The 22,984-nt window shown below is 63.2% G+C and overlaps 1 protein-coding gene across 8 annotated transcripts in view; it reads left to right on the top strand.

Moving 5' to 3' along the window:
• Plch2 (phospholipase C eta 2) overlaps positions 1-22,662 on the top strand; it is a 70,029-nt gene extending 47,367 nt beyond the window's left edge. For 3 of the 8 annotated variants that reach the window (XM_047556177.1, XM_047556203.1, XM_047556195.1), the window contains 18 exons: positions 1,026-1,196; positions 3,128-3,221; positions 3,378-3,581; positions 3,708-3,828; positions 5,277-5,448; positions 5,757-5,864; positions 7,023-7,181; positions 12,784-12,876; positions 13,114-13,196; positions 14,109-14,206; positions 14,301-14,483; positions 14,866-15,018; positions 15,356-15,480; positions 15,550-15,634; positions 15,776-15,922; positions 16,120-16,199; positions 18,400-18,697; positions 21,090-22,662. In XM_047556177.1, the coding sequence (XP_047412133.1) occupies positions 1,026-1,196; positions 3,128-3,221; positions 3,378-3,581; positions 3,708-3,828; positions 5,277-5,448; positions 5,757-5,864; positions 7,023-7,181; positions 12,784-12,876; positions 13,114-13,196; positions 14,109-14,206; positions 14,301-14,483; positions 14,866-15,018; positions 15,356-15,480; positions 15,550-15,634; positions 15,776-15,922; positions 16,120-16,199; positions 18,400-18,697; positions 21,090-22,408 (3,693 nt within the window). In that variant the 3' untranslated portion in view covers positions 22,409-22,662. Of the gene's footprint in view, positions 1-1,025; positions 1,197-3,127; positions 3,222-3,377; positions 3,582-3,707; positions 3,829-5,276; positions 5,449-5,756; positions 5,865-7,022; positions 7,182-12,783; positions 12,877-13,113; positions 13,197-14,108; positions 14,207-14,300; positions 14,484-14,865; positions 15,019-15,355; positions 15,481-15,549; positions 15,635-15,775; positions 15,923-16,119; positions 16,200-18,399; positions 20,047-21,089 lie in introns of all 8 variants that reach the window. The other 5 variants (XR_007109150.1, XR_007109152.1, XM_047556219.1 and 2 more) reach the window with 4 other exon arrangements.
• The last annotated feature ends 322 nt before the right edge of the window (positions 22,663-22,984 follow it).

The following is a 22,984-nucleotide window of genomic DNA, read 5'->3' as shown; positions in this document are numbered from 1 at the left end:
ATGGGCTGCTGAGAACCCACACCCCCTCAACCCACTGATGGCTCTGGGCAGGGTACCCTGGGGGCACGTGCGAGTACCTGCCCAGGTGGCCGCGGGCAGCCACGGCTGAGGGGCAGACTTGGTGCCGCTTCCTCCCAGGATGCACTCTCCACCTCACACAGGGCTGAACCTGGGAGTTTTGTGCAGGCCCGAGGCCTCCGAGTGTCTCTGGGTGCTGCTGGTCAGGCACCTGTGTGCCCAGGCCTGGGGTGGCAGGACACAGGACAGAGCCTGCCTTCAGGCAGATGGTCAGCGGAGGGTTGGGATTGAGGGGTGGCCGAGCCATGGCCTGGGCTCCCAGCACTGAGGCAGGTGTGTACCTGGCCAGAGCCACCCCAGCCCCAGGCTCCGGACACTACCACTGGGCAGGCACTCCTCGGTGGGCAGGGCTGATCTGGGTGCCAAGCCAGGGCCCCATCACCTGCAAGCTGGTTGTGGACTCAACCTGGCCACCTGCTGGACCCTGGGCACCCAGCCTTCGCAGGGCCCCAATCCACAGGGAACAAGTGTCTCAATTGACCTCTTCCACCACGGCCTTTCTGGCCACTCCGGGGACCCCCACAGATGCTGTTGTGCTTTAGGTCTCCTCTGGGCAGCCCAGCTTTCAGTGAGGGGATACCTTGTCCTCCAGGTCTGCCCTGGAGACCTGAGCCAGGACGCTGCTGGGGCCCTGGGGCCCTGGCATTCTCATCAGTGGGCAGCCAGCGGTAACTGCAGGCTGTGGGCTCAGCCCAGGGTGCGTTAGCCCGTGTGGGGTGCGGTGACTGGCGTGGGGCGACTGGGGCTGACTTACAGGTGGACCCTGCAAGGCAGGTAGTCAGGGAGGGTGGTCAGAACTCTGTCTTCCAGGACTCGAGGGGCAGCCCGAGAACCTTGTGGGCTGTGTGCCTGGGGGGTCTCAGGTGGTGCTGCAGGCCGGGGAGGAAGGGAGGCTGGGCTAGCGATGGGCTGGACTGAGGAGTAGGAAGCAGGGGCTTGCCTCGTAGGAAGCGGACACAGATGACCACCAGGGAACGCTGGGCTTTGAGGAGTTCTGTGCTTTCTACAAGATGATGTCCACCCGCCGGGACCTCTACCTCCTCATGCTGACCTACAGCAACCACAAGGACCACCTGGATGCTGCCGACCTGCAGCGCTTCCTGGAGGTGGAGCAGAAGGTGAGGCTGGGCCCGAGCCCTGTGGCTGGCTGCCTGGCCCGGCCCTCAGCTCCCACTCAGTGTCCTGGGCCTGAGGACAGCCCAGCAGTTGGACCCCCAAATTGGCTTCAGTTTCTGTTTTCCAGGGGCTGCCAGGTGGGTGGGAGGCCTCTGACCAGCTCTGTCCTGACCATGGACACCCCAAGCCTCCAGAGTATGCCCATAGCTTGTCCCATTTCCTGTTGGGCATCTTGTGGACTAGGGATTTGTGGCCCAGCCTTTTGAACTGCCCCTTAGCCATAGTGGTCAGCCACAGGGGCCTGGCTGGCTCTGGACCCATGGTCGACTGTATACACCTGTTTGTCCCAAAAGACCAGATGCCCTGTTGCTACCTCTGTGTTGACCCAGGTAATCTGTCCAAACTAAGAGGCCCATACCAAAGCAGAGTTGTCCCTGGGAGCTGCCCCAGTGTCGGGTCTCCTGTCCCAGGCCATGGCTGGGGTCAGATACTGCTAGCTCTTGGTGGCGGGACCTGTAGGCCCAGCCCTATGGAGCAGAGTGCTCTGTGGGAGGGGCTCATACTGTGTGGGGCCCTCCAGGTGGCCAGGGCACTGTGAGGACCAACCTCCTGGACCTACTTTCCTGGGACCCTGGGAGGCCCTCTCAGGGAGGAGGGCAGTGTGGGGCCAGCCTTAGGGCCCAGCACTCCGCCTGGGACGGCTCTGCCTAGCCATGTGCTTGGAGTCAGGTTGATGGCAATGGGCCACAGGCTGCTGCCCAGGGAGTGTGGTGGCGGGGTGGCAGAGCAGCGGAGGGAACCCCAGGCTGGCCTGTGGGGCTTTATCCAGGGTACCCCACCTCCGCTGCTGTTGTTACCCTACTGCAACCCCTACAAAGCTTCCCCCAGCCCAGGCCAGCCTTAGGGGCTGCCCGGAGCCTGTGGTCCCAGCTTCTCCTCCCACCTCACTATTTGCTGGGCTCCATCCTGTGGAGACCACATCTGACACCTTTCCCATCCTCCTGCAAGACACTGGAGGTCTTATCCAGGACAGAGAGGCCAGCTCCTGGGGCTAGGTCCTGCTGTCCTGGGTGACCTGTTCCCTTGCCTGGCCACTGTGGGTAGTGTTGGTATGAGGCTGTGGGATGTGACCCTGGACAGCAGGCCCTCTGTCCTGGTACCAGCACATGGAAGCAGAGGGGCAGGACTGACCCAGATGGGGATGGACAGAACCGACCTCTCCCTGACCTTTGCTCCAGACTTTCCAGAACTTTCCCCGTAGCCTGGGGCCCTCTGTCCTCTGGGCAGGTGGTTTGGGCCCTTGGCCCAGCTGCTGACTGGGCTTCTCCCAGGGCCATGCCTGGCTCAGCGCTCTGACCCCACTGTGCCCACTCCCCACTGGCTCATGGCTCCTGGGGACTTCCTGGAAGCTCCCTGGGCTGTCCTGGTGGGAGACCCCCGGTCTTGACCACGCAGGCTCTGGAGGTCACTCGGCTTCAGTGCTGGGGCTTCCCTGGGCTGGGTGTGTTGCTCAGCCCTCCCAGGAGGGTCACCGGGCAGGGACTTGGCTGGAGGAGGCCAGGGAAGACATGCAACCCGTGCCCACAGGCTCCGGCAGGTGGCACGTGTCCTCCCTCTCCTGTGCTGCCCGCACCGGCCTTGGCTCCACAAAGGCCACCGGCCACAGGCAAAGACCCCTCCCCTTCTGGAAGAGCCCTGTCAGAAAGCTCTTCAAACCATGTGACCCCCTTGTCCTTTGGCCACTGACTCCCAGGCAGTGTGACCCTGGGTTTGTCTCCAGCCCATGCCTGTTAGCCCTGTTGTGGTCAGGCCTGGTGTGACCAGAAATGGGGGCAGGGGTGGTGGCGATGGTGGTGTGCAGAAGGGAGCGCTGCCTCAGGGTATCCCAGACTAGTGAGGGGCTAGCCTGGGCTCATGCCCCACTCTGGCCTAGATGAAGGGAGTGACGCTCGAGAGCTGCCGGGACATCATCGAGCAATTTGAACCCTGCCCAGAGAACAAGAGCAAGGGGGTGCTGGGCATCGACGGTGAGTGGGCATTGCCCAGTCCAGGGCACCAGGAGGAGGAGCCGTGGGGGGCAGCCTGCAGGCCTGGGTGGTGGCTGTGGGTCCCTGAGGCAGGCGGGAGGTGCTGAGGTGGGCCTGGTGGCGGCTGACCCCTCACCCGGCACCGCGTGACCGCAGGCTTCACCAACTACACGCGGAGCCCGGCGGGTGACATCTTCAACCCAGAGCACCACGGCGTGCACCAGGACATGACCCGGCCACTGAGCCACTACTTCATCACCTCCTCCCACAACACCTACCTGGTGGGCGACCAGCTCATGTCCCAGTCCCGGGTGGACATGTACGCCTGGGTCCTGCAGGCCGGCTGCCGCTGTGTGGAGGGTGAGCCCCGCACCTGCCCTCCGCGGCCAGGCCACCCACGGGGTCTTGGGTGGGGGCTGGAGTCTAAGAACAGCCCACCCTGCTCGGTGGCGGAGCCCCAGGGCTGACCAGGTCTGCCTGCCACAGTGGACTGCTGGGATGGGCCTGACGGGGAGCCCATTGTGCACCACGGCTACACTCTGACCTCCAAGATCCTCTTCAAAGACGTCATTGAGACCATCAACAAATACGCCTTCGTGAAGAACGAGTGAGTGGCCGGGCCTTGGGGGCTGAGCCGGCCGTGGGCAGGGGAGGAACTCTAGGGCCAGGGGCCGAAGGAACCTAGAGGCAGGTCTTGTTTTGGGGTCTCTCTTTGAGGGGGAAAGGGGTGGGACAGGGAACTGAGTAGGGTCACAGGTCTGGGGAGAGAGCTGGCGGGTGTGTGCAGGCCGAGGCTGCCCAGGGCACGTGTGACCGCAGCCTGTCCGCATGCGCGGGCGGCAGCCCCTGGTCACAGCTCTCTGCTGTGGTGGCTGAGAAACCACACTGTGTCCAAGCTAAATTTGCTGTCACTCAGCGGTGGCTGCAGAAACCATTGAGGAAAATCCAATTTAGTTTCTGGAAATAGAAGACGGCCTCCCTGCCATCGGAGCTGCCCGCCAGTCCTGGCCACAGGGCTCAGGCGAGGAAGGACTAATTGAGTGGAGGAGGGAAGCGGGAGTGGTGTGGCCCTGAGGACGGCTGGCCCACGCTCCATGCCCAGCTGCAGGGCGCACAGCAGCGAGGCCTTTGGGGGTGGCTGGGCCCCAGGGACTGTAGGCAAGGAGGATGCTGCAGGGCAGGTGACCGGACCAGTTGTCTCTGCAGCTCCCTCCCCAGGCCTCAGGCTTCTTCCCTGAAGGGTAGGCGAGCGCTTTCCCGGGTCCCTGTGTGTCCACATTCACCCCTGCCCGTCTCTTGCTCTGGTTCGTGCCCTCTTGGCAGGAACCAGAAGGATCATGATTGCCTTTGGTAGAATGTAAGTAAAAAATGGCTAAAAGTAAACAGCCAAAGGGCTTATCCTGGAAAGTCCCAAGCTCTGCACTGTGCTGGCAACAGCCCTGTCCACCAGTTGACGTGTGCCAGGCTGGCGTCTCCTCCTTTATGGGGCCATGTCAGGACCTCAGGGCCATCCACAGCCAAGTGCCTCCAGTATCTAGGTCAAAGGGTTGTGTTTCTTGCAGTCTAGGCTTTGTTCTGCATTGTTCAGCCCAATTTATTTTTAACCTATGACTTTTTCAAATGTTTCCTTTTGTTTTCCTGGAGTTTCTAATTGCCTTTATTTATTTATTTTTCTAACTGGGGAAAGCAGCTCCTCCCGACTTCTTTTTTTGTTCCTAAAATCTCCAGCTCCTTCTCTACCCACTCACTGGTTTTTCAAACTTTGGGTGGGTTGCATCTTTTTTTTTTTGGTACTGGGGATTGAACCCGCGGTGCTTAACCGCTGAGTCACATCCCAAGCTCTACCCCCCACTTGTTTTTGAAAATTTTGAGACAGGGTCTTGTTAAGTTGCTTAGGACCTTGTGCAGTTGCTGAGGGTGGCTTCGAACTTGCCATCCTCCTGGTTGGGCCATATCGGGAAGCAGCCGCAGACCCATCAGTGGCAGAGACGCCTCAGGCCTCCCCTCCCCTGGGTCCTGGCCTCAGAGCACGCTCCTCTTGCACTGGGGCCACAGGTACCCGGTGATCCTGTCCATCGAGAACCACTGTAGTGTTGTCCAGCAGAAGAAGATGGCCCAGTATCTGACTGACATCCTCGGAGACAAGCTAGACCTGTCATCAGTGAGCAGCGAGGATGCCACCAAGCTTCCTTCTCCCCAGATGCTCAAGGGCAAGATCCTGGTGAAGGTGAGCTGTCTGAGACCACGCCACACCAGGCCTCTGCCCTCGGGCAGGCTGGGGCATCTCACCCCTGCAGGCCTGTCTGGGGAGACCATGCCCCTGACGTGGTGCCGATCCGCGTCAGGACCTCACCTGCGTGGAGTGTTTCCTTCTATGCTGCTGCTGCTGCAGGAGGTGACTTGGCTGGCCCCTGCCCCCTGGTCTGCGGTCCCCAGAACTCGAGAGGTGCTCCCTACCCTCGCTGGCTGCTGCCCGAGGGTGCAGGTGCCAGCTTCTGTACTCCCTTCAGGGTGCCCCCTCCCCTCCTCCCCCAGGGGAAGAAACTCCCAGCCCACATCAGTGAGGATGCAGAGGCGGGCGAGGTGTCTGACGAAGACAGTGCCGATGAGATCGACGAGGACTGCAAGTTCCTCAACGGGGACGTGAGTGACCCGGGCGGAGCGCAGGCACTGGGAGGGGCCACGGGCGATGCCAACAGGCCACGCACAGCTGCCTGCCTGCGGGGCCTCTCTGCCTGCCACGGCCTCCCAGGGAGAAGCACGAAACCATGTTCCCAGCTGGGCCACTGCACACCTGCCGGGGTCCTGTTTGGGTCCCCATTTCTGAGTGGGCATGGGGTGCAATCCACTACCCCCCTCCAGCCTTCTTGGCTCCTCAGCAGGTGGGTGCAGCATGAGGGCGCAAGGGCTCCCTCCAGGCTCCACACCATTCCTACCCCACCTGCCAAGCAGGACTCCGGTGGCCAGTGGTCCTGCTCACCCCCACGCCCAACACTGGCCCCACTCTGAGCAGTGCCAACCCCAGTGCCAAGAGCCCCTGTAAGACAAGCCTGCCTGGCCCTGTGGGGTCCTGCCTGGCCCCTCCACAGAGCACTTCTGTCTCCTTGTACTGCAGCTGGCTTGGCCACTGGGCCTAGGAGCTGCAGAGGGAGCTGAGGGTCCATGGGGAGCTTGGCTGTGCAGGGCTGGGCTCCGTGATTGGCATCTCTCCTCCGCTCTGCTCGCTCCGCGCTGTGGTTGCTGTGAGGCAGGGACAACTTCCCCCCAGGGCCATCGGAAGGGAACATAGCGGCTTCCTGCCCACGAGGCTCATTGTTTCAGGAAGCCCGAGGCAGCAGAATTCTTCCTGCTCTGGGCCACACTGCGATGGTGTGTCCACTTGGCGCCCACTCCAGCCAGGCTTCCTCGAGGCGTCCGAGTGCATCAGGGCCATGCTGGGGTGCCCTGGTAGGGAAAGGCACCTGACCAGCCCTGAGGCTCCTTTGGAGTCTGCTCCCGGCCCCTGTCCACCTCCTCAAGGTGTGTGGAGCCTGTGTGGGGTTCCGGATCCTGCGTTGCCCACCAGGGGCTCGGACCTGCTCCCCTGAGCCCCCTGGACGGGGCACCGGGAGCATCTACCTGCTGTGCCCCCGCCCCCAGGCAGTCTGTACCCTGAGGAATCAGATGGGCCTGGGTCCCAGCTCTGCTCCCTGCTGTTTGCAGGTGGGCCCCAGACAGACAAATCACAGCCTCTGTGAGCTGGGGACAGGTAGTAGGGGTGCTGGGCCAGTCAAGCAAGGGGCTGGCCTCTGGCTCTTTCAGGCCTCTACCAATCGGAAGCGCGTGGAAAACATCGCTAAGAGGAAGCTGGACTCTCTAATCAAGGAGTCCAAGATACGTGACTGTGAGGACCCCAACGACTTCACCATCTCCACACTGTCCCCATCTGGGAAACATAGACACAAAGCAGAGGCCAAAAAGGTGAGACCTCCGATGCCAGCAGGTGCTCCAACAGCCAGCCTGGGGTCCGGTGAGGGGCCCAGAGCATGAGGTCTGGACACACAGAGGTGCACCCACGCACATGCCCACACACGTAGGCCTGTGCACACACCGGCATGCCTGCGCCTGCACACCACCCACGGCGCACACACACCTGCACACACCATACGCGTGCACGCTCTTGCGCCCACAGCAGGGCACTTGCAGGTGCACAGGCACACCTCTGCACACTCGAGCACCTGTGCCCGGAGCCGCCGTGCCTCTCCCTTGTGGGCTCTCGAGGCTATTGGTGCTGGTTGGATTTTCCTTTGTGAGGGATCGGGTACTGACCTCATCCGGGAGCTGAGAGCAGGGACTTGGGCCACACTCTTCATGTGGCTGGGGTCCTGGCCTCCTGAATCCTTCTTGCCTCTGGCAGCCACAGTCAGGCCCCAGGCAGCGTGTGAGTGGGACTGGGCAGCTGACCCCTGGGGGACCAGTAGCTCCTCTTGGAAGGAATTTGAGCATTGCCACCTTGGTTAGGGTCTCATGAGTGACAGGGAGGGCACAGTGGGGTCTCTGAACCAAACAGGTCCTGGCAGCTATTCCTCTCGGGAGGCATGGCTCACCCCTGGAGCCCTCACAGTTGCATGGGGGAACGGCCACCAGGACCATCGTGGAAGAGGAAATGTGCGTTTGCAGGGATTGGGGTGCCAGGCAGGGTGTCCATGCTGAGCTGGGGGTGCCTTTTTGGGGGCTCAGAAAGCCTTGAGGAACAGGCACATCAGCCAAAGGGCCTGAGCAGAGGAGCCATGCACCACTGGAGACTCCCATGGCAGCTGGGCAGCCACTTCCAGAACTAGGCAAGCATCTGTGTGCACAGGACGTGGAACCTGGGGCCCAGCTTCCTCTTCACTGTCTTCCAGGCTCTGGGGAGGGTGGACGGGAGGGCATCCCCTGGCTGGGTTGTGCCCGCCAGGACCAGTATTTCAGAGGCGAGTGTTTGTGTTCCCACCCGCAGCCCAGAGCTCACTGTGCAGGTGAGCGGTGGCCACAGGAGTGCGCTGCCCCGGTGGCTCTCCAGGCCCCCTGCACAGAGCCCTGCCTTTGTTTTTAGTGCCCAGATGTCTAGGCTGGAGAGTGTGACCACCTGAGGCTCTGACCAGCCACATGGGGTTTGACGTTAACTCTCTCCCCTTGACCAAGCAGCCCCTGGGGGTCGCTGGTGGGGACGGATAGCACACCACGTGCCTGGGTGGCTGCAGGAGTGGGACTGTGCTGGAGGAGGGGGAGAAGGGGCTCAGGCTGGCCGCCGAGGTGGGAGGAGGGTGGGAGGAGGGTGGGAGCCCCACCTGCAGCGTTGGTAGCAGGCTCTGCTCCGCCTTGCCAGGACAGAGGACAGGAGCCGAGACTCTTAGGGGCAGGCCGGAGGGACATATGAGGGAGCTCAAAGCAGAGGGGCCATGAGAGGGGTCACAGAGGACTCACTCGTCCACCCAAGGAGTTCAGGGGGGGCGACTTGGCAGGCAGGGAGGGGTGTCCATGGATGCTGGGGTGGAGATGGCGGCCCTGCCAAGAGTCACCTGGGCCCTCTCTACCCTGGCTGGGAACTAGCCCCTTTGCACATGAGGTTCCTTGGGAACATGAGGCCCTGCTCAGGGGTCCCTGTGAGAGGGCAGCAGGGTGGATACCTGGGAGGATGGAGGAGGACCCCACTCACAGTGCTAGGCGCAACTCCAGAGGGAGCTGGTGAACAGCAGGCCTGGCCTCTGCTGCAGACCATCCTCTCCTCTAACACGGCCACAGCACAAACCCTCTCCTGTCTGTGATGTGCACTCTTGAAGGGGGGCCGGTTGAGCGGCTTTCTATAGGGATGTCCTAGGGACCAGTGTGGGCTGTGACTAGTCACCATTGCTCCAGGATGTCCTAGGGACCAGTGTGGGCTGTGGCTAGCCACCATTGCTATCAGGATGTCCTAGGGACCAGTGTGGGCTGTGGCTAGTCACCATTGCTATCAGGATGTCCTAGGAACCAGTGTGGGCTGTGGCTAGTCACCATTGCTCCAGGATGTGCTAGGGACCAGTGTGGACTGTGGCTAGTCACCATTGCTCCAGGATGTCCTAGGGACCAGTGTGGGCTGTGGCTAGTCACCATTGCTATCAGGATGTGCTAGGGACCAGTGTGGGCTGTGGCTAGCCACCATTGCTCCAGGATGTCCTAGGGACCAGTGTAGGCTGTGGCTAGTCACCATTGCTCCAGGATGTCCTAGGGACCAGTGTGGGCTGTGGCTAGTCACCATTGCTATCAGGATGTCCTAGGGACCAGTGTGGGCTGTGGCTAGTCACCATTGCTCCAGGATGTGCTAGGGACCAGTGTGGGCTGTGGCTAGTCACCATTGCTCCAGGATGTCCTAGGGACCAGTGTGGGCTGTGGCTAGCCACCATTGCTCCAGGATGTCCTAGGGACCAGTGTGGGCTGTGGCTAGTCACCATTGCTATCAGGATGTGCTAGGGACCAGTGTGGGCTGTGGCTAGTCACCATTGCTCCAGGATGTCCTAGGGACCAGTGCGGACTGTGGCTAGTCACCATTGCTATCAGGATGTGCTAGGGACCAGTGTGGGCTGTGGCTAGTCACCATTGCTCCAGGATGTCCTAGGGACCAGTGCGGACTGTGGCTAGTCACCATTGCTATCAGGATGTCCTAGGGACCAGTGTGGGCTGTGGCTAGTCACCATTGCTATCAGGATGTGCTAGGGACCAGTGTGGGCTGTGGCTAGCCACCATTGCTCCAGGATGTGCTAGGGACCAGTGTGGGCTGTGGCTAGTCACCATTGCTCCAGGATGTCCTAGGGACCAGTGTGGGCTGTGGCTAGTCACCATTGCTATCAGGATGTCCTAGGGACCAGTGTGGGCTGTGGCTAGTCACCATTGCTCCAGGATGTGCTAGGGACCAGTGTGGGCTGTGGCTAGTCACCATTGCTCCAGGATGTCCTAGGGACCAGTGTGGGCTGTGGCTAGTCACCATTGCTCCAGGATGTCCTAGGGACCAGTGTGGGCTGTGGCTAGTCACCATTGCTATCAGGATGTGCTAGGGACCAGTGTGGGCTGTGGCTAGTCACCATTGCTCCAGGATGTCCTAGGGACCAGTGTGGGCTGTGGCTAGTCACCATTGCTCCAGGATGTGCTAGGGACCAGTGTGGACTGTGGCTAGTCACCATTGCTCCAGGATGTCCTAGGGACCAGTGTGGGCTGTGGCTAGTCACCATTGCTATCAGGATGTCCTAGGGACCGGTGTGGGCTGTGGCTAGTCACCATTGCTATCAGGATGTGCTAGGGACCAGTGTGGGCTGTGGCTAGTCACCATTGCTCCAGGATGTCCTAGGGACCAGTGTGGGCTGTGGCTAGTCACCATTGCTATCAGGATGTGCTAGGGACCAGTGTGGGCTGTGGCTAGTCACCATTGCTCCAGGATGTCCTAGGGACCAGTGTGGGCTGTGGCTAGTCACCATTGCTCCAGGATGTGCTAGGGACCAGTGTGGACTGTGGCTAGTCACCATTGCTCCAGGATGTCCTAGGGACCAGTGTGGGCTGTGGCTAGTCACCATTGCTATCAGGATGTCCTAGGAACCAGTGTGGGCTGTGGCTAGTCACCATTGCTATCAGGATGTCCTAGGGACCAGTGTGGGCTGTGGCTAGCCACCATTGCTATCAGGATGTCCTAGGGACCAGTGTGGGCTGTGGCTAGTCACCATTGCTATCAGGATGTCCTAGGGACCAGTGTGGGCTGTGGCTAGCCACCATTGCTATCAGGATGTCCTAGGGACCAGTGTGGGCTGTGGCTAGTCACCATTGCTATCAGGATATCCTAGGAACCAGTGTGGGCTGTGGCTAGTCACCATTGCTATCAGGATGTCCTAGGGACCAGTGTGGGCTGTGGCTAGTCACCATTGCTCCAGGATGTCCTAGGGACCAGTGTGGGCTGTGGCTAGCCACCATTGCTCCAGGATGTGCTAGGGACCAGTGTGGGCTGTGGCTAGCCACCATTGCTCCAGGATGTCCTAGGGACCAGTGTGGGCTGTGGCTAGCCACCATTGCTCCAGGATGTCCTAGGGACCAGTGTGGACTGTGGCTAACCACATTGCTCTAAGACCTTCCACTGCCTCTGATGCCCTGATTTGGGGTCACACGTGGCCCAGTGGAAACAACATTTGGGTGATGCTTGTAAGGCCTTGAAGCACTTCAGCCTCAACTAGCTCCCTGCACACCTGGCTCCTCCCAGCCTGTGTCAGAATCCTCCATGACGTAAGGGGACACTGGCCAGAGCTGCTGATGCTGGAGAGGGCGTGGGTCTCTAGAGCCCAGTGGGACAGACAGCCCTGAGTGCCTCTGATCCTGTAGCCCTCTGGGCGGGAAGTCCACTGACTGGAAGGCTGGTCCAGGGACACCCCCGGGACCCTCGGCATCAGGAAGGGTCACCAGACCCAGCCCCCCTCCCCTGGAGAGTGAAGGGGGAGACAGATGCAGGCACAATGTGGCTGGCGGGAGCTTCCGGCTGTGTCCGCAGGACTCAACGGGTGTGCCTGGCACAGTCTGTGGTTGGGCACCTGCTCCGCTCTCCAGCATGTCTGACAGGGTGGCACCAGGGTGACTGGCCTGGCACATGCTGCTGCTGACGAGGACAGGGAGCTGAGGGCTGTGCTGTCAGACGCCTCAGCAGGCTCCTGGTGGCAGCTCTGGAGCCTCTGTGAGCGAGCCTGAGCCTATGTGCAGGGGCCTGTGTGTGTGCGCGGGGTCCCCAGTGCGTGCAGGGGTGCACAGAGGGGCGTACCAGCCTCGCATGCCTGTGCTGCAGGACGCCTGTGGTCGTCCTGCCTCTCCTGCAGGGCCCCCTGGCTGCAGGGTAGGCTTCTATTGCCTGACAGGAGAAGCTGCGGCCCTCGCCTCCAAAGCTGAGCTGGGCCAAGTTTGGGGGTGCAAAAGGGACGGGTGGGGCATGGGAGGTGACGGATGCGGCAGCCTCGGGGGCAGATGCGCAGCGCCGGCTCCCAGTGGCTCACACGTGGATGAGCTCTGGGATCTGAGGTCAGGGGCGAGGTGCTCCCAAGACTGGGCTCCTGGGCTCCTGGGCAGGAAGGCTTACCCTGTGCTTCTGGGTTCACGGGCCTGGACCCTGGCTTTGGGGAGCGGCGTCTGGCAATGCTTGTCTCACCTGGCACTACGAGAGGTGGGCCAGGACAGCAGGGCTGCAGGGACCCTGGAGGAAGGGCTACGCCAGCCCTGTGGCTGACACTCCACACGCAAACTGCCTGTTACATAGTTGCCATCTGCTGGAAACGGGTTCCGGTTCCGTACTGGGAGCTTGTGCTCACGAAGACCGCACACGGAGCTGGTGACCTGGGTGCGCACGTGCAGGCTTCCCTGGGCCTCGAGTCCTGTTCTCCAAGTAGTGGTGGCAGCTGCACCTGCTTCCCCAGCCTCCCCGAGACTGGCTTGATTCACCCTCTTCCAGGAAGGCCTGCAGGGGTGCAGGGAGCGGCCCTGCGCTCCATGCCTGCATTGAGGCCAGGCTCACCCTCTGTCATCCCCTGTCTCTCCCTGGGGTCAGAGCAAGGCCGAAGAGGACATGGAGTCTGGGGAGGATGCCGGGGCCAGCAGACGGAACAACCGCCTCCTCGTGAGCAGCTTCTCCAAGCGCAAGGTCCAGCAAGGCTCCTGGGCTGGGGTCCCTATCTGAGCACCAGGGTCAGGGGCTGCTCAGGGGCAGGTGCCTTGGCGCTCTGGTCATTGCCCTCTGGCCTGCACTGACTACTGCCCTGGGTGGAGTGGTTCACAGAGCCCGGGAGAGGCCAGGACAGGCCGCCACACGCCCCCAGCCTTTGCCCACGGCCTGGCCTGACCTAGGGCTGTGCAGGTCATGACTCTGCCCCCTGCACAGAAAAAGGGCGGCAAGCTGAAGAAGGCAGCCAGCGTGGAGGAGGGGGACGAGGACCTGGACTCCCCAGGAAGCCAGAACCGAGGGTCAGTGCCGGTCGCGAGACCCTGATGACTGTGGGCCCCAGCGCCTTCTTTAAGGGTGATGCCTCTCAGGCTCTCCCCTGAGAGTCAGGTGGGACTCGGGGGAGGCGTGAGGTCCCACCCCCATCCTGGACACCCGTGGAAGTAGCAGGGAATGAGGCTGCTCTCCAGGCAACAGCCAGAGTGGGACGTGCAGACCAGTGTGGAGACTCAGACAGTCCAGCAGGGCTGGGCACGGGCAGGGGCTGGGAGGAGCGGCGGGACCTGAGGGATGCAGGCCCTCCTGGGCCCAGGCCCTGTCCTGCCGGCCAATCCACCTCCCTCCTCCTGAGCGCCACCTCATGCCTCCCCAGGGAGGGTGTCAAATGTCCCCACGAGAGCAGCTCCTGCACTTCCCGGGCAGGCCACCGGAGCTGGCACCTGTCCCCAAGTGTCCACTGCTCCTCATGGTGGCTCTGGGCACTCCTGGGGTCTCACATCTACGCAGCGGGCGGGAGTGCCTTCCCTGCTCCCCACAGGCCTCACACCCAGCCCCACCTCTCCCTTCCACCTCCTCGTCCCCCTCCGCCAGGCGCAATGCCACCTGCTTATGACTGTCTGGCGGGAGTGCTTCTAATTTCCCTGCCCAGAACCCTCCAGAAGCCCCGTGTGCCTCAAGCACCCCTGGCTGGCCAGGCCTCCTGTCCCTCTCACCCATGCCTTCAACTGCCCACGGCCTGGGCTTGTCAGTAGCTCCCAGCCAGCCCATGTCCAGCGGCCTGAGTGCCTCACCCATCCTGGTACCCAAAGCACAGCCTGGGGACCTGAGGGATTTGCTCAAGTCCTGGAGCCTGACTCCTGGGACTGGGCACCTAGAAGGCCCTGAAGGTGCGTACCCGCCACAGGGCCCTGACCGCCCCTGCGTGCGCCCCACAGGACAGCCCGGCAGAAGAAGACCATGCAACTCTCCCGGGCCCTCTCGGATCTGGTGAAGTACACCAAGTCTGTGGGCACCCACGACGTGGAGACCGAGGGTGAGGTTCACAGGCGGGCGGCACGTTGGGAGGGCCCCGCGCTGGCCGTGCACCCGAGCCCTGCAGACTCATGCCCAGCTGGTCTGCACCACAGTGGTGTCCAGCTGGCAGGTGTCGTCCTTCAGCGAGACCAAGGCCCACCAGATCCTGCAGCAGAAGCCCGCGCAGTACCTGCGCTTCAACCAGCACCAGCTGTCCCGCATCTACCCCTCCTCCTACCGGGTCGACTCCAGCAACTACAACCCACAGCCCTTCTGGAACGCGGGCTGCCAGATGGGTGGGTGGCCGGCGGGTCGCAGGCGGCACAGCAAGGAGGGCTCGCCAGCCCGGCACAGACCGTCCCTGGGGCTCAGCAGGGGCTGGGCTGCCCCGTGTCCCCTGGCCTGTGGTCTTGGAGAACCTCCAGGCCTCTGCCACAGGTTGGCCCAGGGTGGGTCCTCCTGACCTCAGGGCAGCATGCGGAGGGCAGCCAGGCCTGCCCCCGGCTCCTGGGGTGCGTGGGTGGCTGTGCCAGGCTCCGGCACCTTCTGCCAGTTCACGGGGCCCCATCTCATGACCACGAGCCCCAGGGCCTGTACACAGATGGTGAGCGGCCACAAGGTGGGGGACACAGGCATGTGGACAGCTGCTGACCTGAGGGCCTCCTGTCCCACCCACAGTTGCCCTGAACTACCAGTCAGAGGGGCGGATGCTGCAGCTGAACCGGGCCAAGTTCAGTGCCAACGGCAGCTGTGGCTACGTGCTCAAGCCCCCGTGCATGTGCCAGGGTGAGGCAGCGGGCTGCGGTGGGCTCCTGCCGGACCCCAGCAGAGGTGGGGGCGGGGTGCCTCCCCCGGGGCCCAGGGAGCCCCTCCCCTTGCCGGGCTGGTCTGAGGAGGCCTGTGGGCTCTGCGCCGGCGCTCTCCCACCTCCCGTGGGCTCCCGGTCACTCCCGTCCTTCTCCGCACAGTCTGGGTCCTCCTGAGCTGTCACTGCAGAGCTCGAGGTCGAGGCTATCCGCCCAGCAAGCCCCTGGCTGCCGGGTGGCCCCGCTCCATGACTGTCCCATGCCCGGCATGCGCCCTCTGTCTGCTTCTGGTCTACGTGGCTCTGTGTGGCCCGAGCCCTGCCCTCGCTGGGGGGCCCACTTTGCCTCACACTGTCCCTCAGGCGTCTTCAACCCCAACTCTGAGGACCCCCTGCCTGGGCAGCTCAAGAAGCAGCTGGCCCTGAGGATCATCAGCGGACAGCAGCTCCCCAAGCCGCGGGACTCCATGCTGGGCGACCGTGGGGAGGTAGGGCGCGCCCTGCAGAGGACCTGGGGGGAGCGCCTGGGCCCGGTGCCACCCCTGTCCTGTCCCCAGATCATCGACCCCTTCGTGGAGGTGGAGGTCATCGGGCTCCCCGTGGACTGCAGCAAGGAGCAGACCCGAGTGGTGGACGACAACGGTGAGCGCCCGTCCCCGGGAGGGCCGGCCTGCGCCCCAGGGGCCCTGCCCGGTGCTCCATGGCCCCCTCCTGTTGGGCAGGGGGAGGGTGGCCACTGGCCTCGGGCTGGAGCCCCTGTGACACTCTGTCTGGCGCCCGCAGGGTTCAACCCCATGTGGGAGGAGACCCTGGTATTCACGGTGCACATGCCAGAGATCGCCCTGGTCCGCTTCCTCGTCTGGGACCACGATCCCATCGGGCGAGACTTCATTGGCCAGAGAACGCTGGCCTTCAGCAGCATGCTGCCAGGTGACCCCCAGCACCCCGCAGCCCCTGTGCATGCTGGGCCCCCACCCCAGTGGCTGAGGGTGCCAGGGCAGGGCGGGCTGAGGGAGCCCTGCTGGGGCTGGGTGGTGCCTGGCTGGACTCGGGGCTTGGGACCTTTAAGGAAAGGTGGAGGAGCAGGGCAGGGGGACCCCAGTGACCTGTGGCCCCGGCTGCCTCAGGCTACCGGCACGTGTACCTGGAGGGGATGGAAGAGGCCTCCATCTTTGTGCATGTGGCTGTCAGTGACATCAGCGGTAAGGTGAGTCTGCCTGGCAGGAGGGGCTGCTGGGCTCCTTACTCACCCACCCGGGCAGGTCCCCGGGCTGCTCCTCGCCCCTCGGCACTGTGGCCTGGAGATCGCTTCCCTGGGCCTGCCCGGCCTGTGACGTGGGGTTTTGGAGGGTGCCAACCCAGAGCTGGCCAGTTCTGACCCATGTCCCAAAGGGGCTCTGGGCAGCCCAGGGCAGGCGTGGGCCAAATGTCCTTGCCCCAGGAAGGGAGCCCTGGAGCTCCCTCCCTGCCCTCATGTGTTTCCAGTGCCAGGCTAGCCTCAGTCTCCCTGGTGGCCTTGCCCAGGGGAGCCTGCCTGGCTTCTCAGCAGGCATGGGGCCTTGCGGCCCTTCCTGTGGCTCTCCTTCCCTCTCCCGCAGGCCCAGGGCAGCATCTGCCTGGATATGCCCATTACTTGGCCCCCAGCACATTTGCCCCTGCCCAGACTAGGGCAGGACAGGGGTCCATTCTTGGAACCTGGTTACTCTGGTTCTGAGTGGGACCTGGCACCCTTAGCATCCTGCCCAGGGTGGTTGACACCAGGGGTCTAGGACACACAGCACAGGGTCCTGCCCAGGGCAGCGCTGACCTTCTCTCCTGTCATGTCTGCGGGCCCGGAGGCTCTGCAGGCACAGCTCTCCTCTGAACCGTCCGTCTGTCAGTCATGTGTCTGCCTGTCTCTGCGACCCGTGGGCCCCAGCCCAGCTGCAGTGGCTACCTCACCACCTCCACTCTGTCTCTTTGGTCTTGCAGTGGGCTTCTCTATGTCCAAAGTCTACTTTTAGACGTGCAGCCTTGTTAGGAGTCACGAAGGTACCCCTGCACTGCGGGACGGTGTAGCCCGCCGCCCCACCTGCATGCCAGGCCGCGCCCCCATTAGCATCCATGATTCCTGGTAGCATTTTGGAGACTGTCCTTTCATGTGACATGGGTCATGACACGGTTCCGGGGTCCCCTGGGCCATCCTCAGCCAGAGAGTGGCATTTATGAGGCAGATCCAGGATTGAGCCAAGGCCTCACGCTTCCCCACTGTCCTCTCTCCACCTCTGTCCCCTCTGTCTGTGAGCGCCCTGGGCTCCCCATGCTCCTTGTGTTTCCTTCCCTGTCCTCCCCTCTCTGTCCCTCATGCTGCCACTCTGGTGCCTGCCTACGCCTCTCCTTAATCCATGCCAGTGCCTGGGGCGGGGCCCTCCTGGGCAGGTGCTCTGAGCCTGAATCCTGGATCTCCTTCTAAATGGCTTTCCAGCCCACATCAACCAAATTGCACTGGATTTGGGATCTTGAATCAGGAAGCTGATTCAAGTGCTGGCCACTTAACTGCCTCTGCCAGAAGGGCCCCGCCACTGGGGCCTTTGGCCACTTCACGCACGAGCACAGCCCGGCCTGGGGGAGAGGTGGGTGTTGTCGGAGTCTCTGGGGATGCAGGTTGTTTGGCATGTGAGGATCCCTCTGGCCTCTGCACTTGTGAGATGCAGCTGACCAGCCCTCTCCAGCAGTGACCCAGGTAGGGGGGCTGCAGGAGAGACCTGTGCAGGGACCTTCCAGCCCTGGTGGCCAGGAAGCGTGACTGTGGTCTGGTGCTGGCAGGTCTGGAACCTGAGCCTCCTTAGGCAAGCCAGAGCCCACCAGTGGCTGGCCTTAGGCTTGAGTGAGCAGAGAGCAGTGGAAAGGCTGCCTGGGGGGTCCAGGAAGGCTTCCTGGAAGGGACGGCCCCTCTAGGGCAGGAGCATCACTGGGGAGCAGGTGGGTCAGGTCCTGTGGTCAAACAGACCTTAGCCGACCTGGACACTTGCCTCCATGGATGCTGGTGCCCAGGGCGGCTGGACATGACCCATGGCACTGCCGCCTTCAGAGCAAGTGCAGGTGTAGGGATGCTGACCAGGTTCGGAGTTCGAGGTCTGTCCTTGAGAGGCCCCAGGGAGGCTGTCCTCCCAGCCCCTGCGGCCCTGCCAGCTCCAAACTCCACAGAGTTCAGGAAGGGGCCTACACTCAGTCTGAAAGGTGGGGTTGTGCCATCCTGGTGGAGTGACCATGGGGCCTACTCCCTACGTATGGCACATGTCCCTCGAGCTCTCCAGGCTGGCCCCAGCCTACCATGCCCACGTGCTCTGGAGAGCTGGTCTGTGAGCTGCAGCTACAACTGGACTGGGCGTCCCCAGCGCCAGCTATGCAGGCTCCTTCTCTTGCAGGTCAAGCAGGCTCTGGGCCTAAAAGGCCTATTCCTCCGAGGCCCAAAGCCAGGCTCACTGGACAGTCATGCTGCTGGGCAGCCCCCACCCCGGCCCTCCGTTAGCCAGCGGCTCCTGCGGCGCACGGCCAGTGCTCCAACCAAGAGCCAGAAGCCGGGCCGCAAGGGCTTCCCAGAGCTGGCCCTGGGCACGCAGGACGCTGGCTCGGAGGGGGCAGCCGATGATGTGGTACCCCTCAGCCCTGGTCCTGCTCCTGAGGCCTTGGTGTGCGAGGGGCCCAGCAGCAGCAGCCCGCGAGGTAAGGCATCAGTGGAGAGGAGCCCAGGGCAGGCGCGGCCGCCGTGTGCCCCCGAGGGCCCTGGGCCTGCCGGGATGGCCGCCACATGCATGAAGTGTGTGGTGGGCTCCTGCTCCGGTGTGGACGCTGAGGGCCTGCAGAGGGAGCAGCTGCCCAGCCTGGGGCCTGCTGGAGGGCATGCAGCCATCAGCCAGCAACCTCAGGCCCGGGCAGACTTGCTAGGGGGCCCCTGTTGCAATCTGGGCCCTCCAGCCGTCCCAGGGAGAAGCAAAGAGGCCTCCAAGGGCCCTGGGGCCCAGCGGCAGGGGCCAGGTGGCAGCAGCTCCATGTCTTCAGACTCCAGCAGCCGGGACAGCCCGGGCAGCCCCAAGGTGGCCCCCTGCCAGCCTGAGGGTGCTCACAGGCAGCCGGGGGCCCTGCAGGGAGAGATGAACGCCTTGTTCGTTCAAAAGCTGGAGGAGATCAGGAGTAATTCCCCCATGTTCTCCGCGGGTAAGGCCTGCTGCTCCCTGCATCCTATGTGTGCACCCCGGCATGCCTGGGCCAGTGTCCCCTGCCTTGCCACCCCCTGCTGTGCTCATGCATCTCCGCTGGCTTGTCCTGCAGCCCCATGTGCCCAGCCCCATCCCTTGCTCAAGAGGCCCTGGCACTTCAGAGGGTTGGAGACCTGGGGAGCTGGAGTCACCGGTGGCCTTATTGAGAACCAGGAGATGCATGTGGAGGGCCCTGCCCTCCTGCCCAGCCTCAGCAAGGGCTCCCTGGCTGGGCCCAAACCCACCTCGGGGCTGACAGGTCCATGGGCTACTGATGCTCTTCCTGGGTCCAGGAAGCTTCCAGTCCCCTGACTGTCCTCCAGGGCAAGGTTCAGAAGTCCCCTGCCATAGACCCTCCTGGGTACACCGTCAGTCAGTGGTGCAGCCACAGAGCAGCCTCCAGTTTGTCCCTAGGTTGTCCCCACAGACCCTGAAGGGTGCTCAGAGCTGGGAAGTGGGACCTCAGAGTTTGGAAGTGCAGAGAGGAGCAGGTCCCATGTGACCCTGGGGCCCTGGGACCCGTGCTCTGCCCAGATGGCACTGAGCAACTCCGGGAGCCTGCCGCCACCATGGTGGACCGTCGCTGGCCTGCCCCTTGCTGGCAGGAGTGTTGAGCTGAGCTGGTTTGTGGAGCCCCAACCCGGTGGGAGGGATGTGCACCAAGCCTGCCCCTGCCACCACGCTCCTCCCTCGCCTGCCAGGCCTTGCTGTCCGTCCATCCACCTATCAGCCCCGCCCCATGCTGACCACCTTCTCCTTTCTGTCCCTGCACCCCGGGCTGCCTCCGTAGTTAGGGACTGAGAGCTACAGCGCCAGGTAACAGGCTCGGCCCCCGCATGCCCCTTGCTGCCCTGGCCCCAGGAGGACCCCTGCCTGGCCTGCCAGCCAGGCCTCTGTGGACCCTGCACATGAGTGGACACAGGGCCAGGGCACCTCGCCCATCAATTCCCAGCAGCAGGGTGGGGGGCATGGCACTCTGAGTGAGCTGTGTGCAAATGAACCAGCCTGGTTGCTGGGGATTCCCTGGGTGGGAGCTTGCCCCATGTCCCTTGGCACAGAGGGTCACGGGAGACCATTTCTTGATGCAATTTTTCCTCCCCGACCTTGCCTATTTCTCTGTCTCCCTTTCTTTCTCCCTCTGTGTCTCTATCCCTCTCTTTCCCATCTCCCTATCTCTGTCTCCCTCCCTCCCTCTCTCTTTCACTTTCTCCCTGTCTCTCTCTCCCTCTCTCCTGTATCTCCTTGTCTACCTCTCTCCCATCTCCCTCCTTCCTCTCCCTCTCTTCTCTCTCTCCTCTCTTCCTGTCTCTCCCTTTCTTCCTCTCTACTGTCTCTCCCTTTCTTCCTCTCTCCTTTTTCTGTCTCCCTCTCTCCTCTCTTCCTGTCTCTCCCTCTCTTCTCTCCCGTCTCCCTCTTTCCTGTCTCTCTCCCTCTTTTTGTCTCCCTCTCCTCTCTTCCTATCTCTCCCTCTCTCCTCTCTCCCGTCTCTTTTTCTGTCTCCCTCTCTCCTCTCTCCCTTTCTTCTTCTCTCCTCTCTCCCTCTCCTTTTTCTGTCTCCCTCTCTCCTCTCTCCCTGTCTCTCCCTTTCTTCTTCTCTCCTCTCTCCCTCTCTCCTCTTTTTCTCTCCTGTTTCCCTCTCTCCTTTTTCTGTCTCCCTCTCTCCTCTCTCCCTTTCTTCCTCTCTTCCTGTCTCTCCTCTCTTCCCATCTCTCTACCTCTCTCTTTTTCTGTCTCCCTCTCTCCTCTCTTCCTGTCTCTCCCTTCCTTCCTCTCTCCTCTCTCCCTTTTCCTGTCTCCCTCTTCCCCTGTCTCCCTCTCTTTCTTCTGCCTGCCGTTCTTCTCCCTTCCTTTCCCCCCAGATGCCTGCCCCTTCTCCCTGCAGCGGTCCATCTCCCCCCTGTGCAGCCTGGAAACCATTGCTGAGGAGCCAGCCCTGGGCCCTGGCCCCCCACCACAGGTGGCCAACTCCACCAGCTCCCGCAGGGAAGGGCCCCAGTGCCCTGCAGGACCCGGAGCCAAAGTGGTCAGAGCACCAAGAACAGCTTTGGGAGCTTCTGAGCCCCTCCAGCTCAGAACCAGGGACGACGGGAACAGTGAAGAGCCCCCCAGAAAGTCACACGAGGGCACCAGTGGGGCACGCCTGGGGTCCCCTGTCAGCCAGGCGCACAGCAAGAGCCACCCCCAGGCCCTGGGTCCCCTGCCCATGGTCAGAAGAGCTAAGAGTGAGGGCCGGGTGCTGCTGGAGCCCCTGGGTCCCTGGCAGCCCCTGGCTGGGCCCTCCCCCACCCCAGCCGTACACTCAGACGCCACAGGCAGTGACCGGCTGTGGCAGCGTCTGGAGCCAGGCAGCCACCGTGACAGCGTGTCCTCGTCCTCCAGCATGTCTTCCAGCGACACCGTCATCGACCTCTCCCTGCAGAGCCTGGGCCTGGGCCGCAGCCGGGAGAGCCTCGCTGGGGTCCCGCTTGGACGGCTACCCCCACGGCCCTGCTCAGCCTCAGCTGCTGGCCCTGCTGACCTGCCTCCTGTGACCAAAAGCAGATCAAACCCCAACCTGCGGGCCCTGAGTCAGCTGGCTCCCATATCCGACGGGCTGCGGCCCCGGCCCCTCGCCCCGCGCCCACCTGGCGTCCAGCCCCGGCCCCCCTGGGGCCGCCTCACCCTGGTGGGCTTGCAGGACTGCTCCGCCGCTGTGAAGTCCAAGAGCCTGGGGGATCTGACTGCCGACGACTTTGGCCCCGGCTCTGAGGGCAGTGCCCGCAGCCTGAGCCACAGCCTCGGCGCCCCAGGCCGGGCTGGGCAGGTGCTGCGTCCAGACGCACTGACACAGCAGCTGCGCTGGCTCGTGGGCTGCGGGCAGGCCGGGGACACGGCATCGCCCGCCAGTGTGGGCCCACCCGGGGAGGGGCCGGTGGGGTGCCCCGGCTTCCTGCGGCGGTCCTCCTCCCGCAGCCAGAGCCGCGTGCGGGCCATAGCCAGCCGGGCCCGCCAGGCCCAGGAGCGGCAGCAGCGGATGCGGGGCCTGGGTCCACGGGGACCTCCGGAGGAAGAGCGGGGCACTCCCGAGGGCGCCTGCTCCGTGGGCCACGAGGGCTTTGTGGACATGCCCGCCCCCTCCAAGGGGGCCCTGGAGCAGGCGTCCAGTGCTGCTGACAGCCTGCTCCTGCTGCGGCTCTGACCTGGCCCTGTGTGGGCCCAGCTGCCCTCCCCACTGTCCACTGGGAACCCGAGGGACAGATCGGAGTGCCCAGCATTTGCTCAGGAAATGGAGCAGCCAGGTCCTCAGCTGCTGCGTCCCCCTGGCTCCTGGGCAGAAGGGCCTGCAGCTGCCCAGGGCCCCAGCAGAAGCCTCGAGCTGGCCGTGCCGGCAGTTTCAGTTTGAGCTCTAGAGATTTGCGTTTTTAGAAGTAAACTCGTACCACATGAAAGTGACACCGAGCCTCTTCCCACTGTCCCAGCCCGCTTCCGCCCGCGGTGTGTGGCGCGTCTGCTCTGGCTCTCCAGAGGCGGTGTGCCCAGCCCTGAGTGCCTGGGACATCTGTCTGCCCCACCCCCACGCACTCTGCTCTGAGCAGACTGTCCCCCCCCGGAGATTGACTACGCTCCCAACACAACTCCAATAAACGTGTCCCTGCCAGCCCGGGGCCTGCCTGCCTCCTGGTCCTTCTGGCTGCTCCCAGGACCGCCATGACCCACTCCCGGGAGGCTGTGCACAGCTCCCAGGGCAGGACGGGGGGCCCAGTTCTCGAGGGAA

Source organism: Sciurus carolinensis, chromosome 1 (genome assembly GCF_902686445.1).
Source record: "Sciurus carolinensis chromosome 1, mSciCar1.2, whole genome shotgun sequence".
NCBI classification, from domain to species: Eukaryota; Metazoa; Chordata; class Mammalia; order Rodentia; family Sciuridae; genus Sciurus; species Sciurus carolinensis.
This window is presented reverse-complemented; position numbering and strand designations above follow the sequence as displayed.